The sequence below is a fragment of the Pimephales promelas genome, chromosome 8 (assembly GCF_988280905.1).
Source record: "Pimephales promelas chromosome 8, fPimPro1.hap1.1, whole genome shotgun sequence".
NCBI classification, from domain to species: domain Eukaryota; kingdom Metazoa; phylum Chordata; class Actinopteri; order Cypriniformes; family Leuciscidae; genus Pimephales; species Pimephales promelas.
Genome location: NC_142776.1, coordinates 1,337,745 through 1,357,642, shown reverse-complemented (window position 1 = coordinate 1,357,642; position 19,898 = coordinate 1,337,745). Strand labels below are relative to the sequence as shown.

At 36.7% G+C, this 19,898-nt stretch overlaps 1 protein-coding gene across 2 annotated transcripts in view; it reads right to left on the bottom strand.

Annotated features, from left to right (window-relative positions):
* marf1 (meiosis regulator and mRNA stability factor 1) overlaps nt 1-17,646 on the bottom strand; it is a 42,562-nt gene extending 24,916 nt beyond the window's left edge. The window contains exons 1-7 of one of the 2 annotated variants that reach the window (XM_039656628.2): nt 17,541-17,646; nt 17,075-17,158; nt 14,965-15,339; nt 12,463-12,598; nt 6,132-6,346; nt 4,890-5,007; nt 3,427-3,599 (exon numbers count right to left, since the gene is read on the bottom strand). In XM_039656628.2, coding sequence (XP_039512562.2) covers nt 3,427-3,599; nt 4,890-5,007; nt 6,132-6,346; nt 12,463-12,598; nt 14,965-15,330 — 1,008 coding nt within the window. In that variant the 5' untranslated portion in view covers nt 15,331-15,339; nt 17,075-17,158; nt 17,541-17,646. Of the gene's footprint in view, nt 1-125; nt 627-3,426; nt 3,600-4,889; nt 5,008-6,131; nt 6,347-12,462; nt 12,599-14,964; nt 15,340-17,074; nt 17,159-17,540 lie in introns of those variants that run through there. The other variant, XM_089133696.1, reaches the window with a different exon arrangement.
* Between the last annotated feature and the right edge of the window lie 2,252 nt (nt 17,647-19,898).

The window sequence follows — 19,898 nt, the reverse complement described above, 5'->3', positions numbered from 1 at the left end:
AGTGTGTATGATGATGGGAGGAGCAAGCAGGTCAAGCGGAGGAACAGGCACAATGAGAACGAGAGGAAGCGTGCGATTGGAGGATGATGAGGAGGAGGCGGGGCAGAGGCGGGAACACAGCTGACCTGGGGGCGGGGCTTCGTCACAGGGCTGCACGAGGAGGCGTGGCCTGCTTTCCTGGGGCTATAGGGGCGCTCGGGGGCGTGGCTTCTCGACCGTGACGCCCGGCGACGGGGCGAGCGTTGCTTCTCCACGGGGAGGAAGAGTCGGCGCTCCTCTTCCTCCTCCGGGCCGTCGGGAGAGAACGACACCACGATGCGCTGGCCCAGGACGTCTTCGTTCTCCATGCGCTTGCGCGCGCGTTCGGCCGCACTGGCACTAGCGAACCGGAGCACGGCGCAGCCGCCGGACACTCCCAACACCTTCCCTCCACAGTTATTGGAGAGGCGCTGGAGCCGGTTGGCCACAGCTTTGGTGTCGCGGTGTGTGGGAAGGTGGTGCACAAACAGAAGGTTGAAACTGGGCTGAGGAGCAGAGACACAAACAGCACTCTGGGAGATCTGAGAGGAGGAGGGAGTTGCCGCTGGGAAGTTTAAATAACGGGATCTCATTATGAATCTGAGTCACATGATTACAACTGCAGCATCGGCCTTCACACAGAAACACCAGCTGTTTTCTGGCAAATCAGAGCTCAAAATGCAGAACCGAATGCAGTCAGGAACAGTGCTGGGGAAAGTAATGCATTACACTATCGCAATAATCTTTGTCCTTTGTTACTATTGATATGAAGCAAAGTCTCAATTTTCAAATTCCGTCCATTTTCTTTAGAAATTCAAAAACATAAATAGTGTTTTGTCGCTGTGGCGTGAGATCGCTCTGGAGAAGCAGCAGCGCTGATCTCTCTTCCGGTTTAATAATACCAGTCACAGCGCCAAATAAACATGAATGAGCATCTGAAAGTGTGTTAAAGATAGAGGACAACTTATCCAAATCTGTATCGTCACATTGATTCGCTCAATCAGCGTTTCAACCGTGGAAAGACGTCAGTTAAACAGCTTGTAATCAATGTCATCGTCATATTTACCTCAGAAAACCCACATAAACTCGTTAGTCAGCTAGAAAAAATAACTCTAAATATATACACCATATTACATATGCATTATAATCTTAATGTTCTGCAATATTTAATGCATATTTGAATAAATCTGGCAAGTTTTTATGACAGCCACCATTTAAATGTTTATATTTCATATAATCTTCTTATTATAAAAATAAATAAAAGTGTAATTTAAGTGTTTGTATAGCTACAGTTCATTATTACCTTCATATTAGGCTAATGAAGCCCAACTAGACTCCTATAGTTTACAGCATTAGTTACGAGAAAATTTGCCATTTATTGTAACTGATATCCAAAATAATCGATATCGAATCGAAATCGAATTAAATTGTGAAATTTGTGTCAATACCCAGCCCTAGTGTGCACGTTTGTCTGAGAGAGTGTGCATGAGCGCATGTGTATGAGAGAATGTGTGTGTGCGAGAGTATTTGTGTCAGTGAGAGTGTGTGTGTGTGTGAACGAGTGAGAGGGAGTGTGAGTGTGTATGATGATGGGAGGAGCAAGCAGGTCAAGCGGAGGAACAGGCACAATGAGAACGAGAGGAAGCGTGCGATTGGAGGATGATGAGGAGGAGGCGGGGCAGAGGCGGGAACACAGCTGACCTGGGGGCGGGGCTTCGTCACAGGGCTGCACGAGGAGGCGTGGCCTGCTTTCCTGGGGCTATAGGGGCGCTCGGGGGCGTGGCTTCTCGACCGTGACGCCCGGCGACGGGGCGAGCGTTGCTTCTCCACGGGGAGGAAGAGTCGGCGCTCCTCTTCCTCCTCCGGGCCGTCGGGAGAGAACGACACCACGATGCGCTGGCCCAGGACGTCTTCGTTCTCCATGCGCTTGCGCGCGCGTTCGGCCGCACTGGCACTAGCGAACCGGAGCACGGCGCAGCCGCCGGACACTCCCAACACCTTCCCTCCACAGTTATTGGAGAGGCGCTGGAGCCGGTTGGCCACAGCTTTGGTGTCGCGGTGTGTGGGAAGGTGGTGCACAAACAGAAGGTTGAAACTGGGCTGAGGAGCAGAGACACAAACAGCACTCTGGGAGATCTGAGAGGAGGAGGGAGTTGCCGCTGGGAAGTTTAAATAACGGGATCTCATTATGAATCTGAGTCACATGATTACAACTGCAGCATCGGCCTTCACACAGAAACACCAGCTGTTTTCTGGCAAATCAGAGCTCAAAATGCAGAACCGAATGCAGTCAGGAACAGTGCTGGGGAAAGTAATGCATTACACTATTGCATTTTAAAAAAAGTAATATTGCATTACTTAAGTTATGAAAAGTAATGTTACATTGCTTTTGCATTACTTTCTCACCTCGGCTGAGCTTGCTTGTTTTCTTTTATTTTACAACAAGCAAAAAAAAATACATTTTGGGCAAATGTTAAGGCCCTTTCACACCAAAAGTGAAATGAATAAGCCTCAGGCTGAGGAAAACACAGATTTCCTCATATTTGCTGTTATTCAGGATTCAAGTTCAACACTCATTTCTAAATCTAATGTGAAGTAACTTTTGTTTAGTAGTATGGTTGAATTAGATCATTTAGGGTCAGCAACAGACATTGGTTAATAAAGTGAGATTAAATACATAAAGTTAATTATAAAAGTTTTGCGTAAAATTCTGAGATTGCATTTTACTAGAGCCCGACCGATAAAGGATTTTGAAGGCCGATACCGATACAAATATTTTGGGGTTTTAAAATCCGATATATCGGCCGATATTTTATTTATTTTAAACTGGACATGATAGTCACAAATTTTGTCATGCTTATTTGAGTTAAGAGAACTGATGGTGATGATCTTTTAATTGTTATTCGAGCAATGTATGTATCGTGACCAACTCAACGAGTGTTGCCAACAGGGACGGTGTAGAGCGCCCTCTGGTGGACAAACTATACAACTACAACACTCGTGACATGGTTCAAGCGTGTTTCATCCGTTTTTATTTTATTTTTGAAATATTCATTTATCGGCCATTATAACTGCCGTTTGGAAAATGTCTAATATCGGCCGATAATATCGGTCTGGCCCTACATTTTACTGTTTTTATTCATTTTGAAGAATACTGAATATTTTCGTGGCAGTGAGATAAGCAAATGCATTTAGTCTAAACTAAAATAACACTTTATTTCTCTGAAACATGGGGACAGGCTGTCAGTCAATAAATGTGAAACACTAACTAGCGCTATTATTTGAAAAAGTAAATTGACGAATGCATTACTTTACTAGTTACTTGAAAAAGTAATCTGATTACATAACTCGAGTTACTTGGAATGAGTTTCCCCAACACTGGCCAGGAACAGAGGGAGTGAGGCTGACCTGTGCTTTGACGATCATGCCGGGCGGGAGGTCCGAGACGAACTCCTCGAAGGCGACGCGCAGGTGTGCGTGTTGCAGGAGCGCGGGCGAGGCCTGGCTCTTGTGCACCAGGATCACCTGGAAACCGTGTCGGTGCCTGAGGTCACTCAGCTCACTGGCGAAGTTCACATCCGCTGCGGGAACGACACACAGAAACTCAGTTTCGCTTTCGCATGTGAAGTGTGTGATGGGATTGTGCACGAAAGATCAGTCTCAATTCAAACACCCATTTACTTCACGGTGTTAGATTAAAGTGTCCTCTCATTGAGAGAACGAACGTGTTATCTGGATGTTTTGAGACGACTCTCATGTTTATAGTTAGAGCCAGACCAAATCCAACCTTGAAGCTATGTGTGTGTGTGTGTGTGAGAGAGAGTGTTAGTCTTGTTGGTTACAGGTTAAGGAACAATGGTATTATTAGAAATGATTAGACTAGAAAAGCAGATCTGCAACCTGGAAGGTCCCGACGTGCCTAATTTAAGGGTCAGCCGCATAATCAATGGAGATATGCTTCAGTCTATCTGTCCATGAGTGTTTATCTACTTCTTAACCAATCAGAATCATTCAACCTGAAGTATTGAAGTAGATTAGACCATGGAGAAAGGTAAAAAAATTTCAAAAAATTATAATTCTGACCCTAAATTATATTTATAATTCTAAAATCTTCAAAATATTATAATTCTGACTCGTCTTAAATTGATTGCATTTCTAACTCCTCGGGCCGGTTGCATAAACTAGTCTTAGACATAGATAGACTAGTCTTAAAAGTTAAGTTTCTTCAAGACTGGTGCTAACTTTTTGAAGTCAGGTTGATCTGTATAATGTGAATCAGAAAAGAAAGACTGATCTCCTCTTGACTAATTTCTAGCGCTCAAATTAATTCTTAACGTACATTTTTAAAGGGATACTCCACTTTTTTTGGAAATAGGCTTTACAGTAGTAATAGTTTTACAGTTTTCGAATGCATTCAGTCAAATTTTTTTGATATTTAGAAGAATATCACGAAGAATAAATAATGAGAAGAATAAACGGATAGTTTCTGGTCTCATTGACTTCCATAGTATATTTTTTTTCTACTATGAAAGTCAATGAGACCAGAAACTGTCTGGTTACTGATATTCTTCTAAATATTAGAAAAAATAAAAAAATAATAATCGACTGAATGGCTTGGAAAATGGTAAAACCCAACTGTTTAACTCTGGGGGAGTGGTAAAATGAGCCTATTTCCAATAAAAGTGGAGTATCCCTTTAACATAGTGGCTAAGTTTATGCAACCGGGCCCTAATTAATCGTATATGGTCGTTGGGTCTTTAACTGTAGTTCTATTACATCAGCACTTTTATGTACAGGGATAAATCTGATTTGTCATAATTCAATACTCTTAAATATTTAAATAACAGAGCTGTGTGTTTGTGGACACCTACATGAAACCACGATGACCGTAGCGGGAGCAGCGTGTGTGTCCGCGAATCTCCTGAGACTTTGACGCAGTTTATCGTCGGCTGCATTTTTGGCTGTAGCGTTAATGTGGGCCACCGTCACCTGAGCAGGACCAGATCGAGCCAATCAACACATGCATATGAAACAATCATGAATACAAGTGCTCTTCTGCTGGTCTAGGGATAGATTCACTCATAAGAAAAACAATCCAAGGCACTCGAGTAATTTGATTTTAGAAAATATAAAAAGTCTTTTTCATGGCTTAAAGGGTTAATTCATCCCAAAACAATAATTCTGTCAGAAATTACTCTCCCTCGTGTTGTTCAACCCCGTAAGACTTCGGAGCACAAATTACGATATTTTTGATTAGATCTAAGAATGCACCGATATGAACATTTTGTCCGATACCGATAACTCTTTATATTTGAAAGCCGATAACCGATATATCGGCCGATAAATCTAAATCCAATGTTTATATAATTTTTGAAAGCCTGATTGCAAAAACAAAAGTCTCACAATTAAAAATCCGTCCCCTAACACAATTATAATGTTCTCATTATAATTTCATGTACAGCACATTTTGCACTTAACTATATTTTCCTTTTTGATTCCAATCATATTTCAAGCAATTAAGATCATCTTAAGTGTCTCAGGTGTCAAGTGTTGAAGGAAATAATTCATTATTTATCAGCTTTTATATATCAGCCAAATTTCATTATCGGGCCGACAACGATAACATAAAAATGAGCAAATATCGGCCGATACCGATATGGTGGCCGATATATCGTACACCCCTAATTAAATCTGAGAGTTGGATCACTCCTCCATAGGAATTATTACTGAATTATTTCAGTATTTCAACTTAAAAGGTAAATCTAATATATATATAGACTCATTACATGCAAAGTGAGATATTTCAAGCCTTTATTTGTTATAATTTGATGATAATGTCTTACAGCTATAAAAAACTTTTTAATTTTCTTATTTATTCAGTGTTTTCATAATCATTACAATTATAAGAAATAAAAGCTTGAAATATCTCACTTTGCATGTAATGAGTCTATATAATATATTAGTTTCAGCCTTTAAAGTTGAATTACTGAAATAAATGAACTTTTGCACTTGCTTTAGTCGTGTTATGGGTGAGATATTTTCCTTGGATTGTTTTTTCTCATCACGAATGAAACGCCGTCATGCTGTGGTTGATGTGTGATGCTCGTGCGCACCTGGCAGTTGTTGAGCTCCTGGATGACGGCTTTGTTCTCTTTGTTGATGTCACACACGCAGATGAACTCGGCCTCGCGGTGTCCCTGAAAGAAGCGATCTCGAAGTCTGTGCACCAGCGTCGCAGCCGAGCGTCCGCTGGGAACCGCGCAGTTCTCGATGTCCCAGAACACCCCGATGGGGGGCAGCGTTTCCAGCGCGCCGCTCTCTGAAGGACCTGCAGACACACAGTCAGTGAGCAGGGCAGGGTCTCGATTCAGACGCTCCAATTCGATTCGATTCTAAATTGCAAAACACAATTAGATGGGAGAAATTCCTACACAGCTTACCTTTAACCCCTTAACGGTCACTTGCCCGTATACGGGCAACCTAACTTTACTTCACTATATTACTATTAAATCCTAATCTAGTCATGACAAACTATATATCATTGGAAAGGTCTAAGACTCCTAAATAGATATTTTAGGTCTGTTTTTTTCTTACAGATTATGAATGAACAGTAATATATGAATTTATGACAAGAGTGCGCCTTAAAAAAAAAATCAACGTCATTACAGGAGTTTCTGACCTTTGTCACAAAAAGTCGACACACACACTTTTAATAATTGAAACTTTGGTTTTTAGTGCTAAAAGTTCATTATAAAACATAATTAGTATTTTTCAATAAAAAAAGATAAAATTATATTTTAAAAAGGTAAGAAGTCTATATAATATAATTTTTTATTATTATAATATCACATATTTTTGTAGTTATCATAAATTAGGCATCATTTGAAAGCTTACGAACTCAGAATTCATCCTGTGAAAACCGTTTTGAAATTGGAAGTTGCGTTACCATAGAAACAGTATTTTTTTATTAGCCCCCTCCCCTTTTGGGCACCATCTTTCATAATTTATTATGAAAACCTTTTCTAAACTTGACAAAGCACATATTGTCAGAAAGGTCTGAGTCTCAAGGTAGTCTCAATTTAGTGACAGAAGTGATATTTGGATAGAAATTTATTAATTTGTTATGACAAAATCCATACAATTAAATTCAATGGAATTACACCCGGTGGCTATTTTTGGTACTACGCCTAAACAAAATCTCATGGGAACTTCAACTTTTGTGATATCAACTTCAAATTTGGAACACAACTTGGTTACATATATAGCTTTCATTTTATAGTAAAACATATTTTGTAAAATATTTATTTCATATTAATTAATATATTTGATTTACTGTAAATTATAACTTCCATAACTTTTTCATACTTTAATTTTTTTAAGTGCTTTCACTTTAGTAATAATCTGCTGATTGTTTTCTTTAAAACAAGACCAAACTTAGGTCTATATTCCAAAGCATTCTTGAATTACAACCATTTAAGTTTGTATAGTGCATTTTAATGTCAATTATCGAAAAGGGGGGGGGGGTGACAGGTAAAGGGTTAACGAGTAACTAAACCCTAAACCAACTTTTTTTAGTAAATGATCTGTAAGAATGGATCTTACCAGTCATTGATTCGAGTAACTTTTTTTGACACGTGTATAAAGTGTTTTATTTCTACAATATATGGTGTAAAACGTCCTAGTGCTGCCCTCTTCAGGTTGAACGGTGGCTACTGCAGTTGAATTTTCCTATTGGATGTTAGCAGTTAGCTCTGACCAGGGGTTTAATTACCCTTTAAGGACTAACTTGAAGGTTCTTTCACAAACAGCCTTCAAATGGAGGAGGTCAAAGGGCATGTTTCCTGGTATATATAATGAGCTCTCCCCCCAATGTCTGCTCATGCGGAAAGACAAACTGTCGCATCAACAAATTATAACATTTTAAAAGATTTCTTAAAAAAATTTTAATTTTATTTGGTTTTTGGATTTGTTTTTATCATCGCGTAAAAAACTACTTCAGCTCTATGAAAATGTAAGGCGTTTTTTAAATGTATACATGTAATTTAAAAAAATATATATATTCATTTAGATAAAACTAGGTTTAATTTGTATGAGAATATATTTTGGTAACATATGTTATTATTCATTGAGTTATATACGCCATTATCATTTAATTTAAAAATAGAGATGTTAATTTTATGGAATCGGCTTGTGTTTTGAGTGCAAAACAGCTTAGAAATTATATTAAATGATTTATTTTAAAAATGTAAAAATGCAGTTTTCTGTAATGGTCATGTTTTAAATGTACGAGATAGAATATGCTGTTAAAGTAGAAAAATCATTATGGCTATATTAATAAAATTATACTCTAGGGTCACTGTTAAACAAAATCATTACAGTATTCAGTTAAATAGAAGATACAAATGTATTAAAACTTTAAAAGGTTTAATATTTGCATGTTTAAAACACCGTAGCATAAATTAATTATAGAGAAAATACTCACTGTTTTGCATTTTTGATGAGGTGAGCAGAGAAGAGAGTCTGCAAAAGTTTTTGGTCCAAAAATGATGCTTGATCAAAGCCAAGGTGCATTTATACGCTCTGTTCGACTGTATGAAAACAGTGCTGTGTGTCCGCTAGTGTACATGTCTTATAACTCTGGCACACACAACGCTGTATTTCATTGATATAAATGTCAAAACTGTCAAACTTAGCACTCCTCTACCTGAGATACGATGCTTTTAATTAAAACACATTTAAAATATTAGCGCTAGGGTGAAAGTGGCACTCATTTAGCCTGACTGGTCTGTGTCTCACACACAGATCAGTGAGTTAGAGGCCAAACACCGGTGTGAAAAAAAGCCCTTAAGGAAAAAACAGACCAAACGCAGAGACCGTAAAGACTTAAAGACTGTAAGATGATTTTTATTTTATCTAAACATTGCAAATTGCTGTTGCATTGTTTCTTCATCTCTCTAAAAATGTAAGTTAGTGTGTAAAATGATTTTATTTTTGTGAACCGTTCATAACCTGTATGTTTTCTTTATGTCGCTAAAAATGTCAGATATTATTTATTTTTTTGTTTTAAAATAACTGGTTTAGTCATTTTTTTGTAAGATATTGACTTTAAAGAACTGAATGGTTTTCAACTTTAGTTAAATTAGTAAGATGTTTATTTTAAGTATCTCATTTATATATGGAATTTTTTTTCCACGTTACATAAATTAGGAAGATATTTATTTTATATTATATATATAATTTTAAATTAACAATTTTTTTCAACTTTAGCGTGAGAAACTTCCACAGTGCCCGAGCCGGCCCAATCATGCGCTCAATAATGCGGAGGGAGGATCCTATGAGACACTTCCTATAACCCTTCTTGGCACCATCTTCAAACAATCATCAAAACCATCTGTCAAAACTACATGACACATGACTAGGAAAGCCAATAGGTCAAATCTTAAAGGGATTCTCCACTTTTTTTGGATAAAGTTATTCATTAACCAGAATATCAATAACCAGACAGTTTACTGATATTCTTCTAAATATCATAAAATCGACTAAATACATTCGAAAACGGTAAAACTCAACCGCTTAACTCTGGGGGAGTTGAAAAATGAGCCTATTTCCAAAAAAAAAAAAAAGTGGAGAATCCCTTTAATGTCAAAACTATTAAATATAACCGCGAGACTCAATAGGTCAAACTAACAGTCAAAAACACATGATCAAGGGATGACAAGGTCAAAGGTTAATCCCTAACCCCTATACCGGAAGGTAAACCTGTCAATCAAATAGGCCATCAATCATTTTGACAGAAGCCGAATGATTTCACTATTATTAGCGACACTTCAGAGGTTTAAAATACTTAACTTTGAAGATATGAATTACTTTTCAATTCATTTGTAGGAAAAAAGCAGCTTGAAAAGTAGCTTTTTTTCTTGTTTTCCAGTATAATTGTCTAAATATTTTTAAATCAAGATACATTTACTAGATATACACAATTACAAAACTGCTCTCATCATTTGTAAGTCGCTTTGGATTAAAGAAACTGCTGTTTTTGTTTTGTGAAACTGATCCAAATGAAGTGAGTTTGTGCTAAAAATGAACAAAATTCTGCCAATGGGGTCAGAGTCACATTAGGGCTGTGCAAAAATTAATAGCGATTAATCGCATCCAAAATAAAAGTCTGTGTTTACATAATATATTTGTGTGTGCTGTATATAATTAATTTGTATATATAAATACCTATGCATGCATGTATGTATATATTTAAGAATTATTTGCGCTTAAATTCTGTATATATATAAATATATACACATAATCTATATTATATAAATATTTTATATATGAATAACACATTTTCTTAAATATATACATGCATGTGTGTGTATTTATATATACAAAATAATTATATACAGCACACACACATATATTATGTAAACACAGACTTTTATTTTTGATGCGATTAATCGCAATTAATTTTTGCACAGCCCTAATTCACACACAATTCAAAGGGAAGTTTTAATTACTCTTTGAAAAGATATTTGTTCTGTTTTAAGAATAAACTCTCATTTTAAAATTAAAATAAAAAATATCTGTATTGGAAAACAGGACAAAAACTTTTTTTTGCATTGCATGCATTTAATGCCATAACTTTATGAAGTCTTTCTGCTCTGTGTGATGGATTTCTTTATTCATAACTACCATTTATATTTCTTACAAGATTAGTTTTTTATGCTTTTGAAAACTAAATGTCCCCAACACTTTGGCCAAAGTCAGTGGTTTTCTGATTCACGTCTAGATATACCAAAAGGGGAAGTGAAACTAGACAGTCGTCTATGAATCAAGAATGTCACGTCACATTTGCCATTCTCCTATTCTTTAAGAACTCTTGTATTGTTTTTGCTGGTGCGCTTCTCTCTGAAACTGAGATCCTCCAGTCGTGATTAAAGCATATTCATTTTAATATAATATGCCTAAATATGCCTTAGCAATTTCTAAGGCATCGTCTGGAGTCTGTTTGATTCAGGCTGGACACTACAGATGTTACTTCTATTGTTCAAGTGCTTTAATTGAGGAGGTTAGTGTTCAAAAAAGTTGAGATGTCGACCGACTCGAAGCCAGATGTCGACTGTAGACGTGGTGCTAATATAAATATTAAGTGTTTTGACTGGAGGTAAACTTCAGTCAGGTACGGTGATGAATTTCTACCACATCTAATTTAAGACCGCTTTATTTTGCGTAAAATAAAAGACCTAGAAGGCAGAAATCCTAATGTAAGCATTATCATATATGTATAAAGGATTGCTGGGTAAAATTGATGCAAATCAGTCAATCAGCTATTTTACGAGGCTTCCAAAAATATTTAGTTTATACAGAGTTACGTGGCAACTATTTAACCCTTGTGCATCCTTTGCATCAGTTGTTTTTTTGATCACTTTGCCTGTGTTAAAGCTAACGGCAAAAAACTTGCCACAGGATTGTATTTTTATTGGAATTTTACTATTTCACCGTTATTTTCTTAAAAAAATATTTTTTTTGCATTAGGTACAAAAAATCCTCCCTCTCAGCGCCTTTTGGACAAAAATGTCCCCATTGAAACTCCCCGGTTCAGTTAACTATAAAATTATGCAATCTTTGTTAAGAGGCTTTCATTCTGATGGCAAGGCTTCAAAATTTTATTTTTTACAATTTTTTATCAGATGGTGCCTTTTTTTTTTAAAGTTTGGCCTATAAAACAAATATGGCTTTATTCCTGTTTTCTGCTTCGGCATATTATAGAGTCAACTGGATAAATTATGCAACAATATTTGTGTGGGTGTGTTGGTATGGATGTAAGACCGTGGTTAGTATGTGTGTTATAAAAAAAAATATGTGTGTGTATGCGCATGTGTGTGTTTGTAATACTGAGAGAGAAAAACTGCAAATTCAAATCCAATCACTGTGAGCTCCAGTGGGGTTTTGCTGCCACCCAATGGGGAAAATATGTTACTACACCCAAACAAACTGTTACCCAAAGCTCATTTTTTGAGAAATCATCCTCAAATTTGGAACACAACCTATTTAGATTTATGGCTTTAATTTTATTGCAGTTTTGAGTTCAACCTGATTTATAAAATATATATTTAATGTAAAATATTTTTTATAAATAATTTTCAAAAACTTATACCTATATAACTTTTTTTTGTATTTACTTATTATTATTTTTTTACTTCAGCAATAATCTTCTTTAAAATGATACCAAACTTAAGTCTGTGCTCCGACGCATCACATTTTTATGACAGTTTTTTGACGTGGACATTTTTGTCCTCTTTTTACAACTTTTTTTAATTGATGCACAAGGGTTAATGGTGCAATGCAAAAGCATTTAGTAAGCTGTGGTCCTTTTCATCAAAACTAAGTTACACAATCGGCTATTACTATCAGCAGCGAGTAAAACAATGTGCATTTGGTGTGTGTACAGACCATATTTCTGTGGGGTTTTGCCGAGGTGGACACCCAGAAGACCGTCGGAGGAAACTCCCGTCACGCCGCAGCCGTTGCACACCGGGACGGGCGGAGGAATGTTCGGCCAGACCTTCTCCGAGTCGACACGCAAACTCTACAAAGCAGAAGAGATCCAGGTCAGATTACAGCACAGAATCCACACGTTCCTGCCTCGCCTTCTCTCTGGAAGAAAAGGATGTGCTCGGATCAACAGGGGCTGAGTTTACATGCAAACAAATCGGATTGACGGCTCAACCAGACTGAAAAGCCTTCATGTGAACGCCTTAATCGATCCGAATGGAAGGGGAGGTTTATTCTTATTTTAATCCGATCGAGAGCCGAAGAGAAACCGAAACTGAAAGGACTCCACATGTGCGTTGACGTAGAAATAACATAATGACGAGTGAGCTGTTGAGTAAAGTGTTGTATAAAAATTGGTATAAAGAGTGTCCCGTTTCTCAGCGTGTGTGTGAAGGGGAGCAGGACAACGTCCACCAGTGTCGATTCAGACTCATCCACAGACGACCGGCTCTGGGTATTTTTACTGTGATCAATATAAGCGGTTCATACGCTCACTGGGTCTCATTCAGGAAACATTCGTAAATATACGAGTAAATGAGAGTGATTTGCGTGTAAAGAAACTTTCCCGAAAACTCATCTCCTGATTCACAAATACTTTGTCAGATGTGATAGAAAAATCTGTGTGTAAATGAATTCCAATTAGGGCTGTGAAACGATTAATCGCATCCAAAATAAAAGTTTGTTTACATCATAAATGTGTGTGTAGTGTATATAATTATTTTGTATATATATTTACACACATATGCATGTTTATATTTAAGAAAAATGTGATTTACATATCAAATATTTATATATAATATTAATTTTGTATTTTATATATATATTAATTTTATATATATATACATGCAAAGATTTCTTAAATATATACATGCATATGTGTGTATTTATACAAAATAATTATACACTACACACACATGATGTAAACACAAAATTTTATTTTGGATGCGATTAATCGCGATTAATCATTTCACAGCCCTAATTCCAATCAGTTGTAAATGGGACGCGCGTGCACGCTCACTCTCAATTAGCATAAATCCTGCCCATTAAATCCGACTGACAACTATATATGGGCATCATATGACACCAAACGAAGGATTTCAACATGTTTTCTCAAAAGCAAATGAAAAATTTCTCAGATGCAGGAATTGAGGTTTTATTATCAGTTCATTCAAAACACCACATTCAGGTATCGGGTCCTAAAAATGAAGCTTGGAAGCACATTACAGACGCAGTTAACGGAGTTTCATCTGTTAATCAAACAGTAGAAGTAAAAAGAAAAAAACGCATGTAATTACTACATATAATATTTTTTCAAAATGTGGTGTAAATATGTACCCGATTAAGGTGAATTAAAATGCAGCCTTAGTTAATGAGCAAAACGTTCGGATGTTAAACTCACTATTTCCGCGTAATTTCCAAACTAACATTTTGAAATGACAAACATTTTAATGAATCAGAAAATTTAAAACAACCACTTTACACAAGTTAGTTCTGCTCGTGTTTCATTAATGAGACCCAATGTCTCCAAATCATAGGGCTGTCAAACAATTAATCGCGATTAATCGCATCCAAAATAAAAGTTTGTGTTTATATAATATATGTGGGTGCACTGTGTATAATTATTTTGTTTATAAATATAAAAACACACACATGCATGTATATTTAAGAAAAAATATTATTTATATGTATAAATAATATTAATTATATATAAATCTATATACATGAAAATATTTCTTAAATATACACAAGCATGTGTGTGGATTTATTTTATAAAATTATTTATATATACAATAATTATACACAGTGCACCCACATATGAAGAGTTCAGATGCAAAAGCCTCTAAGTGCGATTTGAAATTTTCTTCTTGAATGATGATTTTTATCAAACTTGTATATTTAAGTTCAGTAATTTCACTTAAATAACAATTAATATGTAATTATCATTGCCATTTAAGTGACATCACTGAACTTAAATATACAAGCTTGATAAAAATGATCATTAAAGAAGAAAATTTCAAATGGCACTTAGAGGCTTTTGCATCTGAACTCTTCATATATTATATAAACACAAACTTTTGTTTTGGATGCGATTAATCGTTTGACAGTCCTACCAAATCATGACCAGAAATGGATTAAATATATTTAGTCTGCTGTTTAAAACAAATAAAGAACCGATGTATATATAGTTATGTGCAAACAGCGGGAAACTCTGTATATTCCACCAGTGTGCGCATGTCAAAACATATATCCTGATTTAAAGCTGGCGACATAAACCCGATCAGGTTTAGCGTTCATGTAAACACTACATTCAGATTCATCAATCGGGACGAGTTCAGTCCGACTGAAACAGAAGTTGTGCATGTAAACGCAGCCAGTGAGCGAGCGATCGGATCCACCAACCTTTCTCCAGCAGTCCTGCACACAGTGAGCGCCCGTCACACACCGCGACGCGTGCCGGAGTGAGTTAGAGCAGGGGTGAGGGGGTGAGGACGGGTCACCGTGTGGGAAACGACACTGACAGAGTTTACACAGAGAGGAGCCGTTGTGTGTCGGCCTCAGACCGGCGCAGTGTGACGCTGGAGGAGAGTGTGTGAGTGTGTGTGAGAGATACAAAGGAAAGCCTCCACCGGTGACGCCACTCGAGCTCTTCTTCAGACGAACGCTCGCTTCACAGCAGGAACACACGCTTACGCTGAGACACGAGTGTGTGTGTGGGGGCGGCGGAGGCACGTCCTTCAGCTCCAGGACCGGCTTACGGACCTCCATGGGATCGCTCTGGAGAAACACAGATGGATAGCTTAATTGAACTCCATGTCAGCATCTAAGGCTATTTTCATGGCAAAAATACAGGTGAAACTCAATTACAATATCGTGCGAAAGTTAATTTATTTAATTCAACTTAAAAGGTGAAACTAATATTATATAGTGAAAGATTACAAACCGTATTCACTTTATAGCCCTTAATAATCCTGTAATTGTGGACAAATGTGGGGACAGAGGACTCCTAATTTTTATTTATTATCTTCGATAAAGTTTTGTCTATCCATTTATGGTGTTTCTTTTTATATTGAGGGTATTTTTGAATTTATTTACTTCAAAAAGTACCATATATTTCCATCTAAATTATGCTTATTTTTATGTTTTATTTTTTTAACTACATTAAAATATCATTCCAATAAGTTCCTAGAGCTAAAACCTAAAGATGAAGTGACTTTGCTGGCTTATTTGAGAATGCTCTAAATTACAGTTTTTCCCATTCATTTCTATGAGTGCAAGATTAAGGAGGATTTTTTTCACCCACTTAACATTAATGTGAAAATTGTGTGTGTTCAGGAGGCAAACTTAGGAGAAGTAGCCAAGTCTTGTACCGCTCAGATCAAGGGAAGTATTTTTTTTAAATAAATCAAAACTATTTTACCCACATTTGTCCAGAATACGGTTTTAGGGTTAAGAATATGTTTAATTTACCGAGAAAGTCATTTCTGTACATTGAATTTAGCATTCAAGGTGAGGAGGGGGATGAAAGATTGCTGAAACTCTTAATGGCTCTTTTCTGTCTGTCCTTGTCTCTCTATTGCAAGTTAAATGAGTGAGATTACGGAGACTCCCACCCTTTGTCTCAATGATAATGTAAGGTTTGAGCAATCTAGTCAGGCTGAATGGATTAGCATCTCAAGGCTCGAATAACTGCTATGCCGATAAACTCATGTAACCAGCTGAATCCTTAACATTTGCTTTGTTTCAAGAGTCCACTCCTCTATCTAACTACTCCCCCTTGTAAAGTATATAAAAAAGTCTGTATTTTAGTTTATGATTTGAGATGACTGCAGCGACGCAATAAATAACTTCTGCGTGAAAGGGTTACGCATCACGTTTGAGCTTTAAAAGAACCAATGAGGTTCATTCTCGTGTTACGCATCACGTTTGAGCTTCCGCGAGTGGTTTGTTCTCGCACATCACGCAGTATCTTCGCTGATCAGTTTAAATATGAATAAAAGCCAAAATTTAATCTATTCATCATATAAAGCGATCGAGTGTCTTCAGAAAGTTTGGACTTGACTGACCACTTCATATGAATTAGTTCTCCGAAATCTTTGTCAAAGTGGTAGTTGCGTAGCGGTCAATGGAGGGGCAGAAATCGCTCAGATTCCCTCAAAAATTGTATTTATTTTATGTATTTTATTTTTGTTTTGTGATGCGATGTATTTATGAGAGTTGTAAATGCTTTCTTTTGTTGTGAAGCACTTTGTGATCTTCATCTGAGAAAAGTGCTATACAAATAAATTTTACTTACTTACTCAAAAAGATCATCATTTGTGTTCTGAAGATGAACGAAAGCCTTACAGGTTTGGAAACACTAATTAATGCATGAATTTTCATTTTGGGTGAACTATCCCTTTAAGGCTTTACACAATGCTATTGTAAACTGCAATCTACCGGTATTAGTGAAGAGGTCTGATGAGCGTTTAAAAACATCAACATCTCGTATAAACCCTCATAAACATCTCACCTGTGAGTGCAAGCAGTCGGTGAGTTTGCAGAAGCTTCACAACAGCTGAACATCCCACCTGTCTGACATCATCATCACCACCACCTGCAGAAGAAACAGCACACCTGAGCCCTGACCTCTGATCAGTGCTGAACTACAGCAGCTTAACAAGGCTAACTGACTGGAAAACATCACTAAAAGCCTTTTAAATGAACGAACACGAACGCAAACGGCCGTTAATCCGTCAAATTAAAGCTAACGACGGTCACGTGAGAATCATATTCTCACTAAGGCTGCTAGTTTTCACGAGTTTCTGTGTTTTAGTGTTTGTTTTGTTTACACATGAACCGTGTTTCGCCCCTAGACTGTTCCGTCCCTGTCAAGCCCCATTCATAGTTTCGTGGAAACATTAGAAAGCACATATCTGACTAAGAAAACTAACTGTTTCGTTTATTTAATATGAGATTTCGAATCAATAACAGCTCACCGTCTCGCGCTGACCGCAGTGCCGCCAGCCGTCTCCCTGGTTACCAGACTTCCGGATCAGTGCCGTACAGCCAACCCAGATGTCGTAAAATGAGCATCGCTTCCACAAGAAAGCGGAAACGGTCTGCAGTGTTTACTTCTAGACATTAAATCGTTTAAATTAAATAATAGTAATTTACTCAGACAGATATGAAAAAAAAACATTAAACAACCCTTAATCACTCTATTCATCTGAAGTTTTATAATTTATTTAATCAGTCTATTGTGGAAATGTGAAATGTTACACAAGACCAATAAACGAATCTTGATGTGTGCTGGCATTAGTACAGGTGAAATGTTTATTAATGACACACATTATGAAGAAAACATTCATGCACATGAAGAAGCGAAACAGTTATTATAATTCACCCTTAACACTGTTCTTAAAAGCCTTTCTGATCGCATTTCAAACTGAATACACACCGACTACAAATGGTTAAATACACACAAATATAGAGAAAGTAAAAATTAGATGACAATTTGAAACAATAATAAATGTAAAGAGCTAATTTATAAAAACTTAAAAGCTAAATCTAATGTGATTTATTATGACAAAGCTCAGTTTGCTATACAATTCCCCTGGTGCTCAACATCAATTTAGTATGAGCGCATATCTATAGTTTGTAACTTATTTAAGATATTTGTGACAATAAAATGTTATAGTTATCAATAACTGTGTTTTGTGGTTAACAGCGGCTGGTAAAACTCTGCCACCATTGAAAGACTGAGACACGAACCATACGGTCACATTAAAATTAGAGGATTCAGAAGCATCGTCTCACGTTGACGGACGGCTACTGCACTGTGACAATAAAACAGTTCTCATGTTTATATATAAAATAAAAGAAAATTGAGGGGATTCATTAAATACAGGGAATGCAAGCATACACAATAATAATATCCTCCTGTACAATATACAGTTCTAATGAGTCACTTGACTATATATCTGGCAACAACACACAGACAGACAGTGTGAACAACCTGATCACATGATCAGTCTGAAGGATCGAGGAAATCTGGGGCGTTTGTAGGCGTTCATAACGGCAATCACCAACTGATGCACGTGTTTATCACAATGCTAGAGTTCAGGGTATGCTGGTTTCTAATGGGGAAATGGAAGAGAAGTCAGTGAGAATCAATTCTCTACGGTATCACAGGTGCACTAGAGTAACATACACAAACACTACCAGACAAAAGCTTTGGATCTGTACGATTTTTTATGTTTTTAAAAGAAGTATTTTCTGCTCGCCAAGGCGATTGTTAAAAATCCTCACTGTTCTCTATTTTAAAATGTAATTTATTCCTGAATTTATCATCATTACTCCAGTCTTCAGTGTCACATGATCCTTCAGAAATCACTCTAATATGATTTTTTATTTTTTTTCAGGATTCTATGATGAATAGAAAGTTAAAAGAACCGGATTTATTTGAAATAGAATATTTTGTAACATCATAAATGTATTTCCTGTCACTTTTGATCAATTTAATTCACCCTTGATGAAAAAAAGTATTGATTTATTTTATTCCTTTCCAACCAAAAAATAAAAATAAAACCCCAAACTTTTGAACGGTAGTGTTTAATGTTACAAAAGCTTTCCATTTCAGATCAATTCTGCTCTTCTGAACTTTCTATTCATCAAATAAACCTGAAATAAAAAAGTAAATAATTGTTTTCAACATTGATAATCAGAAATGTATCAAATCACAATATTAGAGCGATTTCTGAAGGATCATGTGACACTGAAGACAAAAAAAAAAAATTCAGCTTTGATCACAGGAATAAATGACACTTTACTGTATATTCACAGCTGATTCACATCATTGTATTTTTAATCAAATAGAGCCTTGGTGAGCAAAAGAGACTTCTCTTAAAAACATTAAAGGATTAGTTCACTTTTGAAAAAACTTTTGCTGATAATTTACTCGCCCCCATGTCATCCAAGATGTCCATGTCTTTCTTTCCTCAGTTGAAAAGAAATTAAGGTTTTTGATGAAAACATTCCAGGATTTTTCTCCATATAATGGACTTCAATGGGGTCCAAAAGACAGTTTCAGATGCAGCTTCAAATGTCTTTAAACGACACCAGACGATGAATAAGGGTCTTATCATGCGAAACGATCGCTTATTTCAAAACTTATTCCAAAAATGTAACTTTTCTAAGGACAAATGCTAGCCTTGCTCTATTCTGTGAGGCGCGTTTGTTACGTCACGTAATGCGTAATTACGTTCAAAAGGTCACGGCCGACGTAGCCGTAAGTACGGAGTCAGCGTTTACAAGTTGAACGCATAGGTTGAACGTGCAAACTAACTCAAACGCCG